This window comes from Pseudophryne corroboree, chromosome 8, assembly GCF_028390025.1.
Source record: "Pseudophryne corroboree isolate aPseCor3 chromosome 8, aPseCor3.hap2, whole genome shotgun sequence".
NCBI lineage: Eukaryota > Metazoa > Chordata > Amphibia > Anura > Myobatrachidae > Pseudophryne > Pseudophryne corroboree.
The window spans coordinates 56,786,530-56,808,249 of record NC_086451.1 but is presented as its reverse complement, the minus strand read 5'-3'; the positions used below and the strand labels follow the sequence as shown (position 1 = coordinate 56,808,249).

General features: G+C 49.5%; 1 protein-coding gene across 2 annotated transcripts in view; it reads left to right on the top strand.

The window, feature by feature from the left end:
• Positions 1-10,016: 10,016 nt before the first annotated feature.
• The window catches only part of AKNA (AT-hook transcription factor), a 71,057-nt gene continuing 59,353 nt past the window's right edge, over positions 10,017-21,720 (top strand). Inside the window, exons 1-3 of one of the 2 annotated variants that reach the window (XM_063936426.1) lie at positions 10,017-10,149; positions 18,951-19,372; positions 19,481-20,397. In XM_063936426.1, the coding sequence (XP_063792496.1) occupies positions 19,003-19,372; positions 19,481-20,397 (1,287 nt within the window). In that variant the 5' untranslated portion in view covers positions 10,017-10,149; positions 18,951-19,002. Of the gene's footprint in view, positions 10,150-18,455; positions 18,514-18,950; positions 19,373-19,480; positions 20,398-21,720 lie in introns of those variants that run through there. The other variant, XM_063936427.1, reaches the window with a different exon arrangement.

Here is a 21,720-nt window from a genome sequence, read left to right as displayed (position 1 = left end):
CGGGACCGGACGACCGAGGCTGGGCCTGTGTTCGATCCCTCTGGAGCTAATGGTGTCCAGTAGCCTAGAAGCCCAAGTTAGCTTCAAGCAGGTAGGTTCGATTCTCTCCCCTAGGTCCCTCGTAGCAGTGAGTCTGTTGCCAGCAGATCTCACTGAAAATAAAAAACCTAAATATTACTTTCTTTCTAAGAGCTCAGGAGAGCCCCTAGTGTGCATCCAGCTCGGCCGGGCACAAAATTCTAACTGAGGTCTGGAGGAGGGGCATAGAGGGAGGAGCCAGTGCACACCAGGTAGTCCTAAAGCTTTCTTTAGTTGTGCCCAGTCTCCTGCGGAGCCGCTATTCCCCATGGTCCTTACGGAGTTCCCAGCATCCACTTAGGACGTTAGAGAAATGAATGTATTCCATTTTGGAATAAGGCTATAACATAACAAAATGTTGAAAAGGGTATGGGTCGTTAAGTCGACTCAACTTAGGTCGACAGTCAATAGGTCGACCACTGAAGGTCAACGTGAGCATTAGGTCGACATGGGCATTAGGTCGACATGTACTAGGTCGACAGGTGAAAAGGTCGACATGAGTTTTTGGACTTTTTTTGGTGTCGTTTTCTTCATAAAGTGATGGGGAACCCCAATTAGTGCATGGTGTCCCCTCGCATGGCGAGCGAAGGCAAGGTGCCTCGCTCCGCTACCACTTCTCTTGGCACAGGTTACCATTACAATCGTAGTCCACGTGCATCGTCAAGTATGGAAAAATCCAAAAAATGAAGAAAAAAAATGTGAAAACTCATGTCGACCTTTTGACCTGTTGACCTAGTACATGTCAACCTAATGCACATGTCGACCTAGTACATGTCAACCCAATGCTCATGTCGACCTTCAGTGGTCGACCTAATGACTGTCGACCTAAGTTGAGTCGACCTAACGACCGTATCCCGTTGAAAATGTGAATACTTTCCAGATGCACTGTATGTGTACATGTATCAGTAATACCCCTTTTCCACTAGCTCAAAAAACACGGGTAAATGCACGGGGGCGCGCAAGTGGAAAAGGGTAAACCCGGATCAAGTGACCCGTGAATCCTACCCGGCTATTTACCTGGGTAGGACACGGGAATGATCCGGGTAGGGTGTAGTGTAAACGGGAGCCGTGTCGATGCGACACGGCTCCCGTTTACACTGTATGGATGGGCGGCGCTGGGAGATCATGTGATCTCCCTGCGCCGCCCCTGCCGTGTAGATAGAAGCGTCACCAACCCGGCATATGCCGGGTTGTGACTGCTGATGGGAAAGGGACCGAGCACGGGTCGCAGCAGGGGGCAGCTCCCGTGTCAGGCTCCCGGCTGCGACCCGTGCTCGTAGGTGTAAAAGGGGTATGACTGGCAGTGTGTGTGAGCAGTTAATGGCTATGCTGTGTGTATATATATTAGTGAGTGGCAGTGTGTGTGAGCAGTTAGTTGTTGTGCTGTGTGTATATATTTCTCTGACGTCCTAGTGGATGCTGGGAACTCCGTAAGGACCATGGGGAATAGCGGGCTCCGAAGAAGGCTGGGCACTCTAGAAAGATTTCAGACTACCTGGTGTGTACTGGCTCCTCCCACCATGACCCTCCTCCAAGCCTCAGTTAGAATTCGTGCCCGGCCGAGGTTGGATGCACACTAGGGGCTCTCCTGAGCTCTTAGAAAGAATAGATTTAGGTTTTTTATTTTCAGTGAGACCTGCTGGCAACAGGCTCACTGCAGCGAGGGACTAAGGGGAGAAGAAGCGAACTCGCCTGCTTGCAGCCGGATTGGGCTTCTTAGGCTACTGGACACCATTAGCTCCAGAGGGATCGACCGCAGGCCCAGTCCTTGGTGTTCGGTCCCGGAGCCGCGCCGCCGTCCCCCTTACAGAGCCAGAAGCAAGAAGATGGTCCGGAAAATCGGCGGCATGAAGACTCTGTCTTCACCAAGGTAGCGCACAGCACTGCAGCTGTGCGCCATTGCTCCTCTCACACTTCACACTCCGGTCACTGAGGGTGCAGGGCGCTGGGGGGGGGCGCCCTGAGGCAGCAATAATAACACCTTGACTGGCTAAAATACCTCAATATATAACCCCAGAGGCTATATATGAGGTAAATACCCCTGCCAGAATTCCATAAAAAGCGGGAGAATAGGCCGCGAAAAAGGGGCGGAGCCTATCTCCTCAGCACACTGGCGCCATTTTTCCCTCACAGCTCGGCTGGAAGGAAGCTCCCTGGCTCTTCCCTGCAATATACAGTAACAGTAAGAGGGAAAAGAGAGGGGGGGGCATTAAATTTGGCAGTATATATACATATATTATATGAAAAGCAGCTATTAGGGACATAACTCAGTTAGTCCCTGTATATATATAGCGCTCTGGTGTGTGCTGGCATACTCTCACTCTGTCCCCCCAAAGGGCTTTTTGTGGGTCCTGTCCTCTGTTGAGCATTCCCTGTGTGTGTGGGGTGTGTCGGTACGGCTGTGTCGACATGTTTGATGAGGATAATGAGGTGGAGGCGGAGCAGATGCATTTTGAAGGGACGTCACCCCGTGCGGGGCAGACACCCGAGTGGATGAACTTATGGAAAGAAATGAGTGCACGTATAGATTCTTTACATAAGAAATTTGACGACATGCCAAATGTGGGACAGCCGGGATCTCAGCTCGTGCCTGTCCAGGTGCCTCAGGGGTCGTCAGGGGCTCTAAAACGCCCGCTACCTCAGTTTGCAGACCCGGATGTCGACACGGATACTGATAACAGTGTCGACGACGATGAGTCAAACCTAATGCCTGTCAGGGCCATTCACTGCATGATTGAGGCAATGAAAGAGGTGTTAAACATTTCTGATTTACATCCAGGTACCACAAAAAAGGGTATTATGTTTGGGGAGAAAAAACTACCCGTAGTTTTTCCCCCATCAGATGAACTAAATGAAGTGTGTGAAGAAGCGTGGCTTTTCCCTGATAAAAAAATTTGTAATTCCTAAGAAGGTACTAATGGCGTTCCCTTTCCCGCCAGAGGATAGGTCACGTTGGGAAACACCACCTAGGGTGGATAAAGCGCTCACACGTTTGTCAAAAAAGGTGGCACTACCCTCTCAGGATACGGCCGCCCTTAAGGAGCCTGCTGATAGAAAGCAGGAGGCAATCCTGAAGTCTGTATACACACACTCAGGCATTATACTTAGACCAGCTAGTGCTTCAGCTTGGATGTGCAGTGCTGCCGCTGCATGGTCAGAAAAACTGTCAGAAAATATTGACACACTAGACAGAGACACTATTCTGCTAACGATTGACCATATAAAAGATTCAGTCTTATATATGAGAGATGCACAGAGGGAAATTTGCCGGCTGGCATCTAAAGTAAGTGCATTGTCTATCTCTGCTAGGAGATGCTTATGGACTCGTCAGTGGACGGGAGATGCAGATTCCAAGAGGCACATGGAAGTTTTGCCTTATAAAGGGGAGGAATTATTTGGGGATGGTCTCTCCGACCTAGTTTCCACAGCAACGTCTGGGAAGTCAGCATTTTTACCCCATGTTCCCTCACAGCCTAAGAAGGCGCCATTTTATCAGGTTCAGTCCTTTCGGACCCAGAAAAGCAAGCGTGGAAAAGGAGGGTCTTTTCTGTCTAGAGGCAGAGGTAGGGGAAAAAGGCTGCAACAGACAGCAGGTTCCCAGGAACAAAAGTCCTCCCCCGCTTCCTCTTCCAAGTCCGCCGCATGACGGTGGGGCTCCACAGGTGGAGCCAGGTACGGTGGGGGCCCGCCTCAGAAATTTCAGCGATCAGTGGGCTCGCTCACAGGTGGATCCCTGGATCCTTCAAGTAGTATCTCAGGGATACATGCTGGAATTCGAGGCGGCTCCACCCCACCGGTTCCTAAAATCTGCCTTGCCGATTGCTCCCTCAGACAGGGAGGCGGTGCTAGCGGCAATTCACAAGCTGTATTCCCAGCAGGTGATAATCAAGGTACCCCTACTTCAACAAGGCCGGGGTTACTATTCCACACTATTTGTGGTACCGAAGCCGGACGGTTCGGTGAGACCCATTTTAAATTTGAAATCCTTGAACATGTACATAAAAAAATTCAAGTTCAAGATGGAATCGCTCAGGGCGGTTATTGCAAGCCTGGACGAGGGGGATTACATGGTTTCCCTGGACATCAAGGATGCTTACCTGCATGTCCCCATTTACCATCCTCACCAGGAGTACCTCAGATTTGTGGTACAGGATTGCCATTACCAATTCCAGACGCTGCCGTTTGGACTCTCCACGGCACCAAGGGTATTTACCAAGGTTATGGCGGAAATGATGATACTCCTTCGAAGAAAGGGAGTTTTAATTATCCCGTACTTGGACGATCTCCTAATAAAGGCACGGTCCAAAGAACAGTTGTTGGTGGGAGTAGCACTATCTCGGGAAGTGCTGAACCAGCACGGCTGGATTCTGAATATCCCAAAGTCACAGCTGGTCCCGACGACACGTCTACTGTTCCTGGGGATGATTCTGGACACAGTCCAGAAAAAAGTGTTTCTCCCGGAGGAGAAAGCCAGGGAGTTGTCTTCTCTAGTCAGAGACCTCCTGAAACCAAAACAGGTATCGGTGCATCACTGCACGCGGGTCTTGGGAAAGATGGTAGCTTCTTACGAAGCAATTCCATTCGGCAGGTTCCATGCCAGAATCTTTTAGTGGGACCTGTTGGACAAGTGGTCCGGATCGCATCTTCAGATGCATCGCTTGATAACCCTGTCTGCAAGAACCAGGGTGTCTCTTCTGTGGTGGCTGCAGAGTGCTCATCTTCTGGAGGGTCGCAGATTCGGCATTCAGGACTGGGTCCTGGTGACCACGGATGCCAGCCTGCGAGGCTGGGGGGCAGTCACAAAGGGAAGAAACTTCCAAGGACTATGGACAAGTCAGGAGACTTCCCTTCACATAAATATTCTGGAACTAAGGGCCATCTACAATGCCCTAAGTCAAGCAAAATCCCTGCTCCTACACCAGCCGGTGCTGATCCAGTCAGACAACATCACGGCAGTCGCCCATGTGAATCGACAGGGCGGCACAAGAAGCAGGATGGCAATGACAGAAGCCACAAGAATTCTCCGATGGGCGGAAAATCATGTACTAGCACTGTCAGCAGTGTTCATTCCGGGAGTGGACAACTGGGAAGCAGACTTCCTCAGCAGACACGACCTCCACCCGGGAGAGTGGGGACTTTATCCAGAAGTCTTCCAAATGATTGTACATCAGTGGAGTCGTCCACAGGTGGACATGATGGCGTCCCGCCTAAACAAAAAACTAGAGAGGTATTGCGCCAGGTCAAGAGACCCTCAAGCGATAGCTGTGGACGCTCTGGTGACACCGTGGGTGTACCAGTCAGTTTATGTGTTCCCTCCTCTGCCTCTCATACCAAAGGTATTGAGAATAATAAGAAAGCGAGGAGTAAACACAATTCTCGTGTTCCGGATTGGCCAAGAAGAACATGGTACCCGGAACTTCAAGAGATGATCTCAGAGGACCCGTGGCCTCTGCCGCTAAGACAAGACCTGCTACAGCAGGGGCCCTGTCTGTTCCAAGACTTACCGCGGCTGCGTTTGACGGCATGGCGGTTGAACGCCGGATCCTGAAAGAAAAGGGCATTCCGGAGGAAGTCATTCCTACGCTTATTAAAGCCAGGAAAGAGGTTACAGCAAATCATTATCACCGCATATGGCGGAAATATGTTGCATGGTGTGAGGCCGAAAAGGCCCCAACTGAGGAATTTCAACTAGGTCGATTTCTGCATTTCCTGCAAGCAGGAGTGAATATGGGCCTAAAACTGGGTTCCATTAAGGTACAGATCTCGGCTCTATCGATTTTCTTTCAGAAAGAACTAGCTTCAGTACCTGAAGTTCAGACATTTGTAAAGGGAGTGCTGCATATTCAGCCCCCATATGTGCCTCCTGTGGCACCTTGGGATCTCAACGTGGTGTTGAGTTTCTTAAAATCACATTGGTTTGAACCACTAAAAACCGTGGATCTGAAATATCTCACGTGGAAGGTGGTCATGTTATTGGCCTTGGCTTCTGCCAGGCGAGTATCAGAATTGGCGGCTTTGTCTTATAAAAGCCCTTATCTGATTTTCCATATGGATAGGGCAGAATTGAGGACTCGTCCCCAGTTTCTCCCTAAGGTGGTGTCAGCGTTTCATTTGAACCAGCCTATTGTGGTGCCTGCGGCCACTAGGGACTTGGAGGACTCCAAGTTGTTAGACGTGGTCAGGGCCCTGAAAATATATGTTTCCAGTACGGCTGGAGTCAGAAAATCTGACTCGCTGTTTATCCTATATGCACCCAACAAGCTGGGTGCTCCTGCTTCTAAGCAGACTATTGCTCGTTGGATTTGTAGTACAATTCAACTTGCACATTCTGTGGCAGGCCTGCCACAGCCAAAATCTGTCAATGCCCATTCCACAAGGAAGGTGGGCTCATCTTGGGCGGCTGCCCGAGGGGTCTCGGCTTTACAACTTTGCCGAGCTGCTACTTGGTCAGGGGCAAACACGTTTGCAAAATTCTATAAATTTGATACCCTGGCTGAGGAGGACCTGGAGTTCTCTCATTCGGTGTTGCAGAGTCATCCGCACTCTCCCGCCCGTTTGGGAGCTTTGGTATAATCCCCATGGTCCTTACGGAGTTCCCAGCATCCACTAGGACGTCAGAGAAAATAAGAATTTACTCACCGGTAATTCTATTTCTCGTAGTCCGTAGTGGATGCTGGGCGCCCATCCCAAGTGCGGTTTATCTGCAATACTTGTACATAGTTATTGTTAACTAAATCGGGTTATTGTTGAGCCATCTGTTGAGAGGCTCAGTTGTTTCATACTGTTAACTGGGTTTCATATCACAAGTTGTACGGTGTGATTGGTGTGGCTGGTATGAGTCTTACCCGGGATTCAAAATCCTTCCTTATTGTGTACGCTCGTCCGGGCACAGTATCCTAACTGAGGCTTGGAGGAGGGTCATGGTGGGAGGAGCCAGTGCACACCAGGTAGTCCGAAATCTTTCTAGAGTGCCCAGCCTCCTTCGGAGCCCGCTATTCCCCATGGTCCTTACGGAGTTCCCAGCATCCACTACGGACTACGAGAAATAGAATTACCGGTGAGTAAATTCTTATTATTAGTGACTGGCAGTGTGTGTGAGCAGTTAGTTGTTGTGCTGTGTGTATATATATTAGTGACTGGCAGTGTGTGTGAGCAGTTAGTTGTTGTGCTGTGTGTACGTGTATATGTGAGTGGCAGCAGAGCCAGATTAAGGGGGGCCCAGGGGGTACATTACCATGGACCCCCCTCTCCCAGGGGCCACCCATCCCTGCCGTCTACCACAGGGTGTGTGGACAGTGCTCCCTCCGGCTGCTACTGCGTGACGCGAGGGTGCAGGCTGTGTGTGACTGTGGTGGCTGCAGGGTTGCGGCTGCCGTGGCCCCAGACTGCCTTCAGGAGCCGCCGCTCCTCCTGTACCCTGTCACACACGACTATACAGCATTTCCCTCCTCCGCTCCCCCCACCCGCCCGTGCGCCGGAGATCTCTCACACCACACAGCAGCCGCCACCCCCCCCCCCCCCCGCCGAAGATCCGTGATGCCCGACATCAGCGGCCCCGCCACCCTCCCTCCTCCAGCAACCGCCCTGTGTTGGGGGTGAAGCAGTTACCAGACAGTTCCAGGAGTGTCCTCGACTCTGGCCTCACACTACAGTGCGGCGCCATGGTGCTGAATTGGCGCGGGCACTCTGATCCTCCAGCCACCGGCCTCCTCTTCATCCTGTGCCTGGGTCTGCGGGCCTCACTAACGGTGAGTGACCAGAGAGCCCTGTGCCCTCCTGCTCCCCACCCCCCTGTGTGTGGCCCCATGTACCCCCCTGCCTTATGTGCGTGTGGCACCCTTTACCCCCCTCAGCCTGGTGTGTGGCCCCCTGTGTGTATGACCCTGTTGTGGCCTCTCTACCCCGACTTTTGTGCGTGTGGCACCATCTAACCCCCTCACCCTGGTGAGTGGCCCCCTGTGCCCCACTGCATGTGTGAATTTGACACCTTGTGCCCGCCTGCCCCGTGTGTGGCCCCTCTACCCCCTGTCTTATGTGTGTGTGGCACCATCTACCCCCCCTTCATGTTGTTGTGTGGCCCCCTGTGACCGCTGCCTTTGTGTGTGTGTGTGTGTGTGTGTGTGTGTGTGTGTGTGTGTCACCCTGTGCCCCTCCTACTCCTGTGTGCATAATATTCTGTGCTCCCCCATGTGTGATGCATTGTGTATCCCCTGCCCCTGTGTTCATGATACCCTGTGCCCCCATTCCCCTATGTTTGAACAACTTCGCACCCCCTGCACCTCTGTGTGTGTGGCGCCCCATGATATATATATATATATATATATATATATATATATATATATAACAATAAAGGTGGCACGCAGAGACATGTAGCGTTTAGTGAATAAAACTGTGAAATGTTTATTTCAACGTTTTGGGGATCGAGTCCCCTACGTCAACAAACACAGCATTTATAAACGCTACAAGTCTCTGAGTGCCTCTCCGTCTGTAAGTCTCTGAGTGTCGCCTGCATTGCTATATACTGTATATCTATGGAGTGACATTTCAAACTATAGGGCACCAGAGCAAGGTAATTCATAGCAGAGGGTGGAGTGCCGGATCAAGCCTGGTATATGTAAAACTTCTATTTTAGTCCATAGGGGCCCCCTGCTCTTTAGTGCCCCTGGCCTCCTGGAGCCTTAATCCAGCTCTGAGTGGCAGTGTGTGAGCAGTTAGTGCTGTGCTGTGTACATGTATTAGTAAGTGCCAGTGTGTGTGTACATATGGCTGTGTGTAGAAGGCTTGAGTGGCAGTGTATGTGTGAGCAGTTAGTGCTGTGCTCAAGGGCGTAGCTACCATAGGTGCAGGTAGTGCAGCTGCTATGGGGCCCAGAGCTGAGAGGGGCCACCTTCCCTGCCACAGTTACATGTGTCATATACAAGGGCGTAGCTACCATAGGTGCAGGCAGTGCAGCTGCTATGGGGCCCAGAGCTGAGAGGGGCCACCTTCCCTGTTACATGTGTCATATACAAGGGCGTAGCTACCATAGGTGCAGGCAGTGCAGTTGCTATGGGGCCCAGAGCTGAGAGGGGCCACCTTCCCTGTCAAAGATAAATGTGACCTGTACATTTTCTACCATTGGAGGTGCATAGTGGCACTTACAAACATCTTCCTTGGGGCCTACAAATATCTAATTCTGGCCCCTGGACCTTCTCTTTGCAATGTGGTTTCAACTGAACTGGGGACACTATGTCATAATGTGAATTGGGGGTAGTGTGTGGCATAATGTGTACTGGCAGCACTACAATGTGACATAATGTGAATTAGGGCACTACTATGGCTCATAAAATAAACTAGGGCACTACTATGGTTCAGAATATGAACTATGGCATTACTATGGGGCATAAAATGAACACCTGCTGTGGAGAGGTGTCTCTCTAGAAGCATTGGGACAGGGGTTCCTTCAAAATGTTGCTATGGGGCCCACAAAGTTCTGGCTACCCCCTGGCTGTGCTCTGTGTATATGTATATCAGTGAGTGACAGTGTGTGTGTGTGTGTGTGTGTGTGTGTGTGTGTGTGTGTGTGTGTGTGTGTGTGTGTGTACATATGGCTATCGTGTGTAGCAGGCTGTGTGTACTGTATATGTATCAGTGTGAGTGGCAGTGTGTGTGTGAGCAGTTAGAGGCTGTGGTGTGTGTGTGTGTGTGTGTGTGTGTGTGTGTGTGTGTGTGTGTGTGTGTGTAGTATGAGTGAGTGGCAGTGTGTGTGAGTGATCAGTTAGTGCTGTGTGTACATGTATCAGTGAGTGCCAGTGTGTGTGTGTGTGTGTGTGTGTGTGTGTGTGTGTGTGTGTGTGTGTGTGTGTGTGTGTGTATCAGTGTGAGTGGCAGTGTGTGTGTGAGTGATCAGTTAGTGCTGTGTGTACATGTATCAGTGAGTGCTAGTGTGTGTGTGAGCAGCTAGTGCTGTGCTGTGTGTACACGTTACTGTGGAGACACAATCCTCCATCCCAAGCTCTGGTTTGTGTTGCGCTGCTCCTGGCAACCTGGACGGAGCTGGGGCACCAGGAGCAGACAGGACCCTCATCGCAGGTCACAGCTTCCTATTCTCCCATACTCCACAACCTTCTCCCCGCTAGAAGCTGCAGCTGTCACCGTGCTCTCTCTGCGGACGCTTCACTTTATTTTCCGCCCCTTCTCCCGGTCTCTCCCTCCGCAGCCTTATCCTGTCCGACCCCCGGTCTCCCCTCCACTGCCCCTCTCCTGCCGGACCCCGCACTCCCCTCCGTAGCCCCTCTCCTGCCTGATGCCGGTCTCCCCCCCTCTCCTGCCTGATGCCGGTCTCCCCTCCGTAGCCCCTCTCCTGCCTGATGCCGGTCTCTCTCTCCCCCCCCCCCCCCCCCCCCCCCCGCACTCCCTCTCCTGCCAGACGCCGGTCTCCCCAAATCCCCCTCTCCTGCCTGATGCCGGTCTCCCCTCCGTAGCCCCTCTCCCGCCTGACCCCGGTCTCTCTCTTCCCCCCCGCACTCCCTCTCCTGCCAGACGCCGGTCTCCCCCCGCACTCCCTCTCCTGCCTGACCCCGGTCTCCCCAAATCCCCCCCCCCCCTCCTCTCCTGCCTGATGCCGGTCTCCCCTCCGCAGCCCCTCTCCTGCCTGACCTCGGTCTCTCCCCGCACTCCCTCTCCTGCCTGACCCTGGTCTCCACTCCGCAGCCCCTCTCCTGCCTGACCCCGGTCTCCCCTCCGCAGCCCCTCTCCTGCCTGACCCCGGTCTCCCCTCCGCAGCCCCTCTCCTGCCTGACCTCGGTCTCTCCCCGCACTCCCTCACCTGCCTGACCCTGGTCTCCACTCCGCAGCCCCTCTCCTGCCTGACCCCGGTCTCCCCTTCGCAGCCCCTCTCCTGCACGGACTCCCCCAGCATCCCTCCTCCTGCCTCCCCCGGGCAGCGCTGCTCTATGGCTGGGCTCCGGCGTGATTCATTTCTCACCTCTGTGTTCCAGCTCTTGTTCTGTGACTTTCCTATACAGGCGCTGTCCCTTCCTCCTGCTGCCCCTAATACCACGCACTGTCCTCTCTGTGATATGTATACTGAGAGACTGCCTGTACCTCATACCCCTATTGCCCCCTCTATCCATGTGGTATGCTTTGTTATGTTTATCCAGGCACTACCCCTTCCATCTGCCCCTATTGCCCTCCTCAGTCCTCGCTCTCCTGTCCTCTATTATATGTACAGTATGCAGATGGACTACCTCTGCTTCCTGCCCCTATGGCCCCACTCTGCATCCTCTGTGCTTTGGGTTATATGTATACACGCACTGCCCCTTCCTCCTGCTGCCCCTATTGCCCTGCACAGTCCTCCCTCACCCTGTCCTCTGCTCTCACTCCCATCTAGGAGCATAACTCTGTTCCTGTCTATTACTCTGTGCGGTCCCTGTCTCCGCTGTGTGTTACCCTGGGCCCTGCGTCCACTGAGTATCAGTATATTCATAAATATGTGTAGCCGCTATATAGAGAGTGGGCATGTGTAGCCGCTATATAGAGAGTGGGCATGTGTAGCCGGTATAGAGAGAGTGGGCATGTGTAGCCGCCATATAGAGAGTGGGCATGTGTTGCCGCTATATAGAGAGTGGGCATGTGCAGCCGGTATAGAGAGAGTGGGCATGTGTAGCTGCTATATAGAGAGGGGGCATGTGTAGCCGGTATATAGAGAGGGGACATGTGTAACTGCTATATAGAGAGGGGGCATGTGTAACTACTATATAGAGAGGGGGCATGTGTAACTGCTATATAGAGAGGGGGCATGTGTAACTGCTATATAGAGAGTGGGCATGTGTAGCCGGTATAGAGAGAGTGGGCATGTGTAGCCGCCATATAGAGAGTGGGCATGTGTTGCCGCTATATAGAGAGTGGGCATGTGCAGCCGGTATAGAGAGAGTGGGCATGTGTAGCCGCCATATAGAGAGTGGGCATGTGTTGCCGCTATATAGAGAGTGGGCATGTGCAGCCGGTATAGAGAGAGTGGGCATGTGTAGCCGCTATATAGAGAGGGGGCATGTGTAGCCGGTATAGAGAGAGGGGACATGTGTAACTGCTATATAGAGAGGGGGCATGTGTAACTACTATATAGAGAGGGGGCATGTGTAACTGCTATATAGAGAGGGGGCATGTGTAACTGCTATATAGAGAGGGGGCATGTGTAGCCGGTATAGAGAGAGGGGACATGTGTAACTGCTATATAGAGAGGGGGCATGTGTAACTACTATATAGAGAGGGGGCATGTGTAGCTGCTATATAGAGAGGGGGCATGTGTAGCCGCCATATAGAGAGGGGACATGTGTAACTGCTATATAGAGAGGGGGCATGTGTAGCCGGTATAGAGAGAGGGGACATGTGTAACTGCTATATAGAGAGGGGGCATGTGTAACTACTATATAGAGAGGGGGCATGTGTAGCCGCCATATAGAGAGTGGGCATGTGTAGCCGCTATATAGAGAGGGGGCATGTGTAGCCGGTATAGAGAGAGGGGACATGTGTAACTGCTATATAGAGAGGGGGCATGTGTAACTACTATATAGAGAGGGGGCATGTGTAGCCGCCATATAGAGAGGGGGCATGTGTAACTGCTATATAGAGAGGTGGCATGTGTAACGGGTATATAGAGAGTGGGCATGTGTAGCCGCTATAGAGAGAGGGGGCATGTTTAGCCGCTATATAGAGAGGGGACATGTGTAACTGCCATATAGAGAGGGGGCATGTGTAACTGCCATATAGAGAGGGGGCATGTGTAACTGCTATATAGAGAGGGGGCATGTGTAGCCGCCATATAGAGAGGGGGCATGTGTAACTGCTATATAGAGAGGGGGCATGTGTAACTGCTATTTAGAGAGGGGGCATGTGTAACTGCCATATAGAGAGGGGCATGTGTAACTGCCATATAGAGAGTGGACATGTGTAACTGCTATATAGAGAGGGGGCATGTGTAGCCGGTATAGAGAGAGGGGACATGTGTAGCCGGAATAGAGAGAGGGGGCATGTGTAACTGCTATATAGAGAGAGGGCATGTGTAACTGCTATATAGAGAGGGGGCATGTGTAGCCGGTATAGAGAGAGGGGACATGTGTAACTGCTATAAAGAGAGTGGACATGTGTAACTGCTATATAGAGAGGGGGCATGTGTAACTGCTATATAGAGAGGGGGCATGTGTAGCCGCTATATAGAGAGGGGGCATGTGTAGCCGGAATAGAGAGAGGGGGCATGTGTAACTGCTATATAGAGAGGGGGCATGTGTAACTGCTATATAGAGAGGGGGCATGTGTAGCCGCCATATAGAGAGGGGGCATGTGTAACTGCTATATAGAGATGGGGCATGTGTAACGGGTATATAGAGAGTGGGCATGTGTAGCCGCTATAGAGAGAGGGGGCATGTTTAGCCGCTATATAGAGAGTGGACATGTGTAACTGCTATATAAAGAGGGGGCATGTGTAACTGCTATATAGAGAGGGGGCATGTGTAGCCGCTATAGAGAGAGGGGGCATGTTTAGCCGCTATATAGAGAGTGGACATGTGTAACTGCTATATAGAGAGGGGGCATGTGTAACTGCCATATAGAGAGGGGGCATGTGTAGCCGCTATATAGAGAGGGGGCATGTGTAGCCGCCATATAGAGAGGGGGCATGTGTAACTGCTATATAGAGAGGGGGCATGTGTAGCCGCTATAGAGAGAGGGGGCATGTTTAGCCGCTATATAGAGAGGGGACATGTGTAACTGCTATAAAGAGAGTGGACATGTGTAACTGCTATATAGAGAGGGGGCATGTGTAACTTCTATATAGAGAGGGGCATGTGTAGCCGCCATATAGAGAGGGGGCATGTGTAACTGCTATATAGAGAGGGGGCATGTGTAACTGCCATAGAGAGAGGGGGCATGTGTAACTGCTATATAGAGAGTGGGCATGTGTAACTGCTATTTAGAGAGGGGGCATGTGTAACTGCTATATAGAGAGAGGGGACATGTGTAACTGCTATAAAGAGAGTGGACATGTGTAACTGCTATATAGAGAGGGGGCATGTGTAGCCGGTATAGAGAGAGGGGACATGTGTAGCCGGAATAGAGAGAGGGGGGATGTGTAACTGCTATATAGAGAGAGGGCATGTGTAGCCGGTATAGAGAGAGGGGACATGTGTAGCCGGAACAGAGAGAGGGGGCATGTGTAACTGCTATATAGAGAGAGGGCATGTGTAACTGCTATATAGAGAGGGGGCATGTGTAGCCGGTATAGAGAGAGGGGACATGTGTAACTGCTATAAAGAGAGTGGACATGTGTAACTGCTATATAGAGAGGGGGCATGTGTAGCCGCCATATAGAGAGGGGACATGTGTAACTGCTATATAGAGAGGGGGCATGTGTAGCCGCCATATAGAGAGGGGGCATGTGTAACTGCTATATAGAGAGGGGGCATGTGTAGCCGCCATATAGAGAGGGGACATGTGTAACTGCTATATAGAGAGGGGGCATGTGTAGCCGCTATATAGAGAGGGGGCATGTGTAGCCGGAATAGAGAGAGGGGGCATGTGTAACTGCTATATAGAGAGGGGGCATGTGTAACTGCTATATAGAGAGGGGGCATGTGTAGCCGCCATATAGAGAGGGGGCATGTGTAACTGCTATATAGAGATGGGGCATGTGTAACGGGTATATAGAGAGTGGGCATGTGTAGCCGCTATAGAGAGAGAGGGCATGTGTAACTGCTATATAGAGAGGGGGCATGTGTAACTGCCATATAGAGAGGGGGCATGTGTAACTGCTATATAGAGAGGGGGCATGTGTAACTGCTATATAGAGAGGGGGCATGTGTAACTGCTATATAGAGAGGGGGCATGTGTAGCCGCCATATAGAGAGTGGGCATGTGTAACTGCTATATAGAGAGGGGGCATGTGTAGCCGCTATAGAGAGAGGGGGCATGTTTAGCCGCTATATAGAGAGGGGACATGTGTAACTGCTATATAGAGAGGGGGCATGTGTAGCCGCCATATAGAGAGGGGGCATGTGTAACTGCTATATAGAGAGGGGGCATGTGTAACTGCTATTTAGAGAGTGGGCATGTGTAACTGCCATATAGAGAGGGGCATGTGTAACTGCCATATAGAGAGGGGCATGTGTAACTGCCATATAGAGAGGGGGCATGTGTAACTGCTATATAGAGAGGGGGCATGTGTAACTGCTATATAGAGAGGGGGCATGTGTAGCCGCCATATAGAGAGGGGGCATGTGTAACTGCTATATAGAGAGGGGGCATGTGTAGCCGCTATAGAGAGAGGGGGCATGTTTAGCCGCTATATAGAGAGGGGACATGTGTAACTGCTATAAAGAGAGTGGACATGTGTAACTGCTATATAGAGAGGGGGCATGTGTAACTTCTATATAGAGAGGGGGCATGTGTAGCCGCCATATAGAGAGGGGGCATGTGTAACTGCTATATAGAGAGGGGGCATGTGTAACTGCTATTTAGAGAGTGGGCATGTGTAACTGCCATATAGAGAGGGGCATGTGTAACTGCCATATAGAGAGGGGGCATGTGTAACTGCTATATAGAGCGGGGCATGTGTAACTGCCATATAGAGAGGGGGCATGTGTAACTGCCATATAGAGAGGGGCATGTGTAACTGCCATATAGAGAGGGGGCATGTGTAACTGCTATATAGAGAGGGGCATGTGTAACTGCCATATAGAGAGGGGGCATATGTAACTGCCATATAGAGAGGGGCATGTGTAACTGCCATATAGAGAGGGGGCATGTGTAACTGCTATATAGAGAGTGGGCATGTGTAGCCGCTATAGAGAGAGGGGGCATGTTTAGCCGCTATATAGAGAGGGGACATGTGTAACTGCTATAAAGAGAGTGGACATGTGTAACTGCTATATAGAGAGGGGGCATGTGTAACTTCTATATAGAGAGGGGGCATGTGTAGCCGCCATATAGAGAGGGGGCATGTGTAACTGCTATATAGAGAGGGGGCATGTGTAACTGCTATTTAGAGAGGGGGCATGTGTAACTGCCATATAGAGAGGGGCATGTGTAACTGCCATATAGAGAGGGGGCTTGTGTAACTGCTATATAGAGAGGGGGCATGTGTAGCCACTATATAGAAAGTGGACATGTGTAGCCACTAAATAGAGAGGGGCATGTGTAACGGCTATATAGAGAGGGGGCATGTGTAGCCGCTTTATAGAGAGTGGGCATGTGTAGCCGCTATATAGAGAGAGGGCATCTGTAGCCGCTATATAGAGAGGGGGCATGTGTAACTGCTATATAGAGAGGGGGCATGTGTAACTGCTATATAGAGAGAGGGCATCTGTAGCCGCTATATAGAGAGGGGGCATGTGTAACTGCTATATAGAGAGGGGGCATGTGTAACTGCCATATAGAGAGGGGGCATGTGTAACTGCTATATAGAGAGGGGGCATGTGTGATACTGCCATATAGAGAGGGGGCATGTGTAACTGCTATATAGAGAGGGGGCATGTGTGATACTGCCATATAGAGAGGGGGCATGTGTAACTGCCATATAGAGAGGGGGCATGTGTAACTGCCATATAGAGAGGGGGCATGTGTAACTGCCATATAGAGAGGGGGCATGTGTAGCCGCTATATAGAGAGGAGGCATGTGTAACTGCCATATAGAGAGGGGGCATGTGTAACTGCCATATAGAGAGGGGGCATGTGTAGCCGCTATATAGAGAGGGGGCATGTGTAACTGCCATATAGAGAGGGGGCATGTGTAACTGCCATATAGAGAGGGGGCATGTGTAACTGCCATATAGAGAGGGGGCATGTGTAACTGCCATATAGAGAGGGGGCATGTGTAAGTGCCATAGAGAGCGCCCCTAGATAATGAGCTCCACGTTGTGATAGACAAAGGATTTATAATCATTGAAGCCTGAATGATTTAATTTATTGTGCATGCTATAATTAGGTCTTTGTTTTAGTGAACTTGTAATAAGGTCACACTTGTGTCTGCTTGCCAATGCAATACTGTTGACAAAAGTGACTATGTTTATATGGTGTGAATATGACCATATAAAAATAGTCACTTTTGTCAATGTGAATGTTACCCATTACCCCAAAAAAACATAAAGTACCATTATTAAATCACTTACGGAGACATGCACAAACAGGAAAGCCAGATATGAGCACACTGGTTTATTAAACACCAGCTGCCCAGGCTGTGGGGACCGTGTTATGTATACAGCTGGTAGCCCAGCCACAGATTTATATAGGGCAGTGTATAGTGGCTGCAAGCCATGACTGTGTCTTATTGTAAGCGGCGCAGTACACAATACTAAAGCTGATCTGTGCCCTCCAGCCAGCTCTGCCTTCTGAATGCTGTGTAATAAAAAAAAACGTAATTTCTGCTTTGTATGGCTATAGTACTAGAACAATACACCCAGCATTAAAAATGCAAAAAAAATGCAATAACAAAAAATTTTTACAAAAAAATTATACTCCATATTTAACTGTTAAGAGGAAGGAGGCGTATCACAAATCATGGATGCTAACAGGCTGTAAAACCGATTGAACTTTTGCTTGTCTGTACAAAATCCAGACTAGTAAGAATAATATGCTCAGTAATGCTACAAAGTGACACATGACGCAGACGGGTGTAGTATGGCTGACCGGCGGATGCAGACTGCAGTAATGGGGTTTGGTCTTCAGTACTGAGTTTATTTTCAGTGTGTGAAATTCTCTGTCCTCTAAGTTGCTGTCTCCTTTCATTTTCTCTACATAATTCCTTACTACAGAGATAATATCTCATTACAAATATTTGGTTGTCTGTACACTTTCAGAACGTTATAAAGAAAAATATTTTCTTTAATAATAATGTCCTGTAGAAACAAAAATAAATAAATGTTTTTTAATTAATTGTATCTATCTACTGGTTCCAACCTTTTCAATGGACCAGATGGCATGAAAGCCTTAGCACCATAAGCCTGTACAATGGGTGTTTGGATTTGCATACTCTTTTGCGTTATGTGTGAACGCCCTTTCTCTTAAAAAACTGTGCATGATTTCAGTATCCCTAGAATCGTTCCTTTGTATTGCAGGAGCCTTGAGCTAATTACACATAATGAACAATGCTTTTAAATGTCTGCTTATAAGAAATGCTGCTTATTAGATGGGCTAGTGTATTCGTCACGACCGCTCTCCACGCACATAAAAAGTGACAGGACGTGGCTTTTGTAATTGCAGTCTACGCAGGGCAGCCGTAAGGTTTTGTGGGTATAGTAACTGTTGCATCTCTGGTGGAGGGGAAGTAAAGGGGGGGAAGCAGGGGATGTGGTAAGAAAGGAGGAGGGTTGCTTAGAAGAAGCTTTTATTTTGTCAGCTGACTTAGCCGGGAGAATCAACAGAAATGGCTCTGAGCTGCAGAAAGCACTGGGAAAAGGGGCAGAGGTATGTAAGAGACAGCAGGACAGGGAGCGAAAAAGAGAGAGAGAGAATGAGAGAGTTGCAAAGATCACGCACAGACGTAAAGGAAAAAAGAGTGAAATCTTCGTGAGCAATTGTTTGAGAAAGTGCAGAAGGTTCACGTGATGAAGCGGTTAATGTAAGAAAGCAAAAAAATAATAATTAAAAAGAGAATTATGAAATATAAAGAATGTAAAATGTTCTGAGCTAACAGGAAAGAATCGAGAGAGTAGAGAGGAAGAAGTAGACAGGAAGAAAGTGGTGAGGGGGGAGAAACAGGAAGAAAGAACTGAGCAGAAAGGTTTATGCATCTGTGATAAGTACAAGTGTGTCATTCTTTCGAAGCTATTGAGCAATGTCAGATTGCAGCCCAGAATGCTTAATGAGTCTCGGACGATAAGGATGTGTGTTTGTGTCTACAGGTAATATGTCACTGTGGGATGACATGGGGGGCACGCAACACACTCCCTGACCATGGACAGCCACAACAGACCGGTACGGAGCGAGAGCAGTGAGGATGAGGAGGAGAAATTTACGAGGTACATGGATGACAATGGAATCATTGGGTTGGAGGAAGATGGGAACTTGGAACTGCATTACCAAGCGGTTCTAGAACTGGAAGAAGATGAGGAACAGAAGATGTTGGACTTAGGTGAGGAGGAGATGGTGGAGCCCTATGAAGGTGGGTTGGCATATCCAGAATCCATGTCTGAAGGAGACGGGTCAGGCGTTCAGAGCTGGAAAGAAGAATTCAGCTTCTCCCAAATGGTAGAAGAAAGAAGTCATAACATGACAGATAGAGAAGCCTTGAGGAACAGTGAGATTACCATCAGTCGTGATGAAAGTAAGTTCTTTGCATCAGTCTGATTTTCCCAATTGAAAAACTAGAGGTACTAGAGAAAGGGAGATTTATGTCAGCCGCTCACCTATTGTCTCTTTTTACCTTTTCCAGATGATCGCAGCTCTGTTGAACAACCCAGCTTGTCAGTCACATTGCCTTCTGCATTAGGCCGACGTCCTCCAAGCCGAGACCAACAGCTGGATATGACCGAAGACGAGGTGGATCGAGGGAGTTCCGTGGGAGCATGTGAAGGAGATGAAGAGGAGAACTGGAATCAGGAGCCTTCAGAATTTCTTTATGATGAAAGTCCTGGAAATGAAAGGTTTGGCAAATACGAGCAAACTTCAGCACAAAAACAATGGAATAACTACCTCGGGGCACATGAAGAAGACTATTCTGAAAGTCAAGAGATTCAGGAAGATGACTCTCTCGGGGAGTCTTTATCCCCGTCTTCTCCTCCCATTCCCAGCACTTGGGGCACCAGACTTATGAGCCATTTTGGTCGGCTGAGCCTGTCACCTCGTATAGAAGATGAGACTCTTCCAGAATCTTCTTGCACAGACAGTGTGGAAAACCCAGGTGCCAATCCTGCTGGAGACTCTCCAAATGTCTCCAGCCTTACAAAGGTCTCCAAACAGGACAGACCATTAAGAACTAAACCCACCAGGTCAAGTTCTCCATCCGTCAGAAACCAGCATACAGATGACCTAAATGTCAAGAAAACTAAACGTTCTAATATTTCCCTCTATGGGAAAGGACAACTTAACTACCCCTTGCCTGATTTATCCAAAGTTGGACCCCGGGTCAGATTCCCTCGTGATGAGCCAGGTTATCAACCTCCTCAGCCCCGTAAAGTAATAAAACAAACTCAAGGAGCTCCTGTTATCTTCAAATCACCAGCAGAGATAGTGAGAGAGGTACTGTTGAGCAGCACCGAAAAAACTATTCAGGAGCCAGTTGCACCTCCCAGTGTACCGCAAGAATTCAAGACCCCTCAACAAGCAACTCAGCTGGTTCATCAGCTGCAGGTGATTATTATAGTGGCCAAATCTAACTCTCTCTGCACATGTTATATCTGCCCCATCTGCAGGGCACCTGGTTTTGCCCATTTGAGAAAAAAATTTGCTGCTGCGATCAGGTCTGAATTAGGCCCTATGAGTGCTGCGAAGGCTATCACTTCTTGTCATTAGTCTAGTTCCAAATGTAATGATGTTCCCCTTTATTCTACTGATTATAGGTTTGTGATTTCCTATCTTGAGTCTCTTGGTTATTGCGCCCTTTTGTTTTGTATTTATATCATCTGTTATCCAGACTTTTGGGGTCAATCCAATTAGCTGGGATGACATCGCGGTAGCGGCTAGACTTTACGGCGGCCCAAACTTGCTCAAAAGTGCTTGTTGACCCATATGGTAGCGAGAAATTTTGGACGAATTCAGGCTGCGAGGGTGCAAGATCAGGTGCCGTTGCCGACGTTTGAACACCGTGGCAATGGCACGTCTCACCCTTTGCCGCTAATTAGATTGACCCCTTTGTATCTCCCATTTACCCTCCCTCACTCGCCCTTGTTTTAGCCTCCTCTCCCCATGCTAAGCGCCCTCCATATAAATTGAGTTTGATATTGAAAAATCATAGTATACGTTATAGCATCCGTTTTCTAATTTATACGGTTACACATATCATGGCACTTTAATCTGTAGCCACTAAATAGATTTTAGCTTTAATCTTCCTTTTCCATAATGCTAATTAATAAATCATAATGTTTATCCCAGTATTTATGAGAATTGGTGCAAAGACCAAAGGGCCCTACACACTGGCCGATACCAGTGAAAGATATGAACCATCTCGTTCATTAATGAACGAGATACCGTTCATATCTTTCAGTGTGTAGGCACCAACGATGAACGATGCGCGGCCCCGCCCTCTCATCGCTGGTGTCGGCTCATTTAAATATGCAGTCCAATATGGACAATCTCGTCCATATTAGCATGCAGTGCTATGGAGCCGGGTGACGGAGGGAGTGAAGAAATTTCACTCCCCCCGTCACTTCTACCACGCCGCCGGGTCTCCTTGCCGTATCGGCCGTCAGGCAGCTCGGTGGCGGGTCACTAGGTGTGTAGGACCCTTAAAAGTTGCTACAACCAAACACAAATAATTATTTTCTACCTGGCATTTGTAGTGCGGTTTAGGAAATAGAAATAAGCATCAATGATTTAGTTACGCTTTTAGAACCATGTTGCAGTGCATTTTCCACTTATACGTTTGCATGCAGAGAAGATACTGGATGCTTTTACATGTAGCGGGCCAAATCTGGGCAGCTTTGTTTTTACACTGAAATTCAGTATGGACCTACA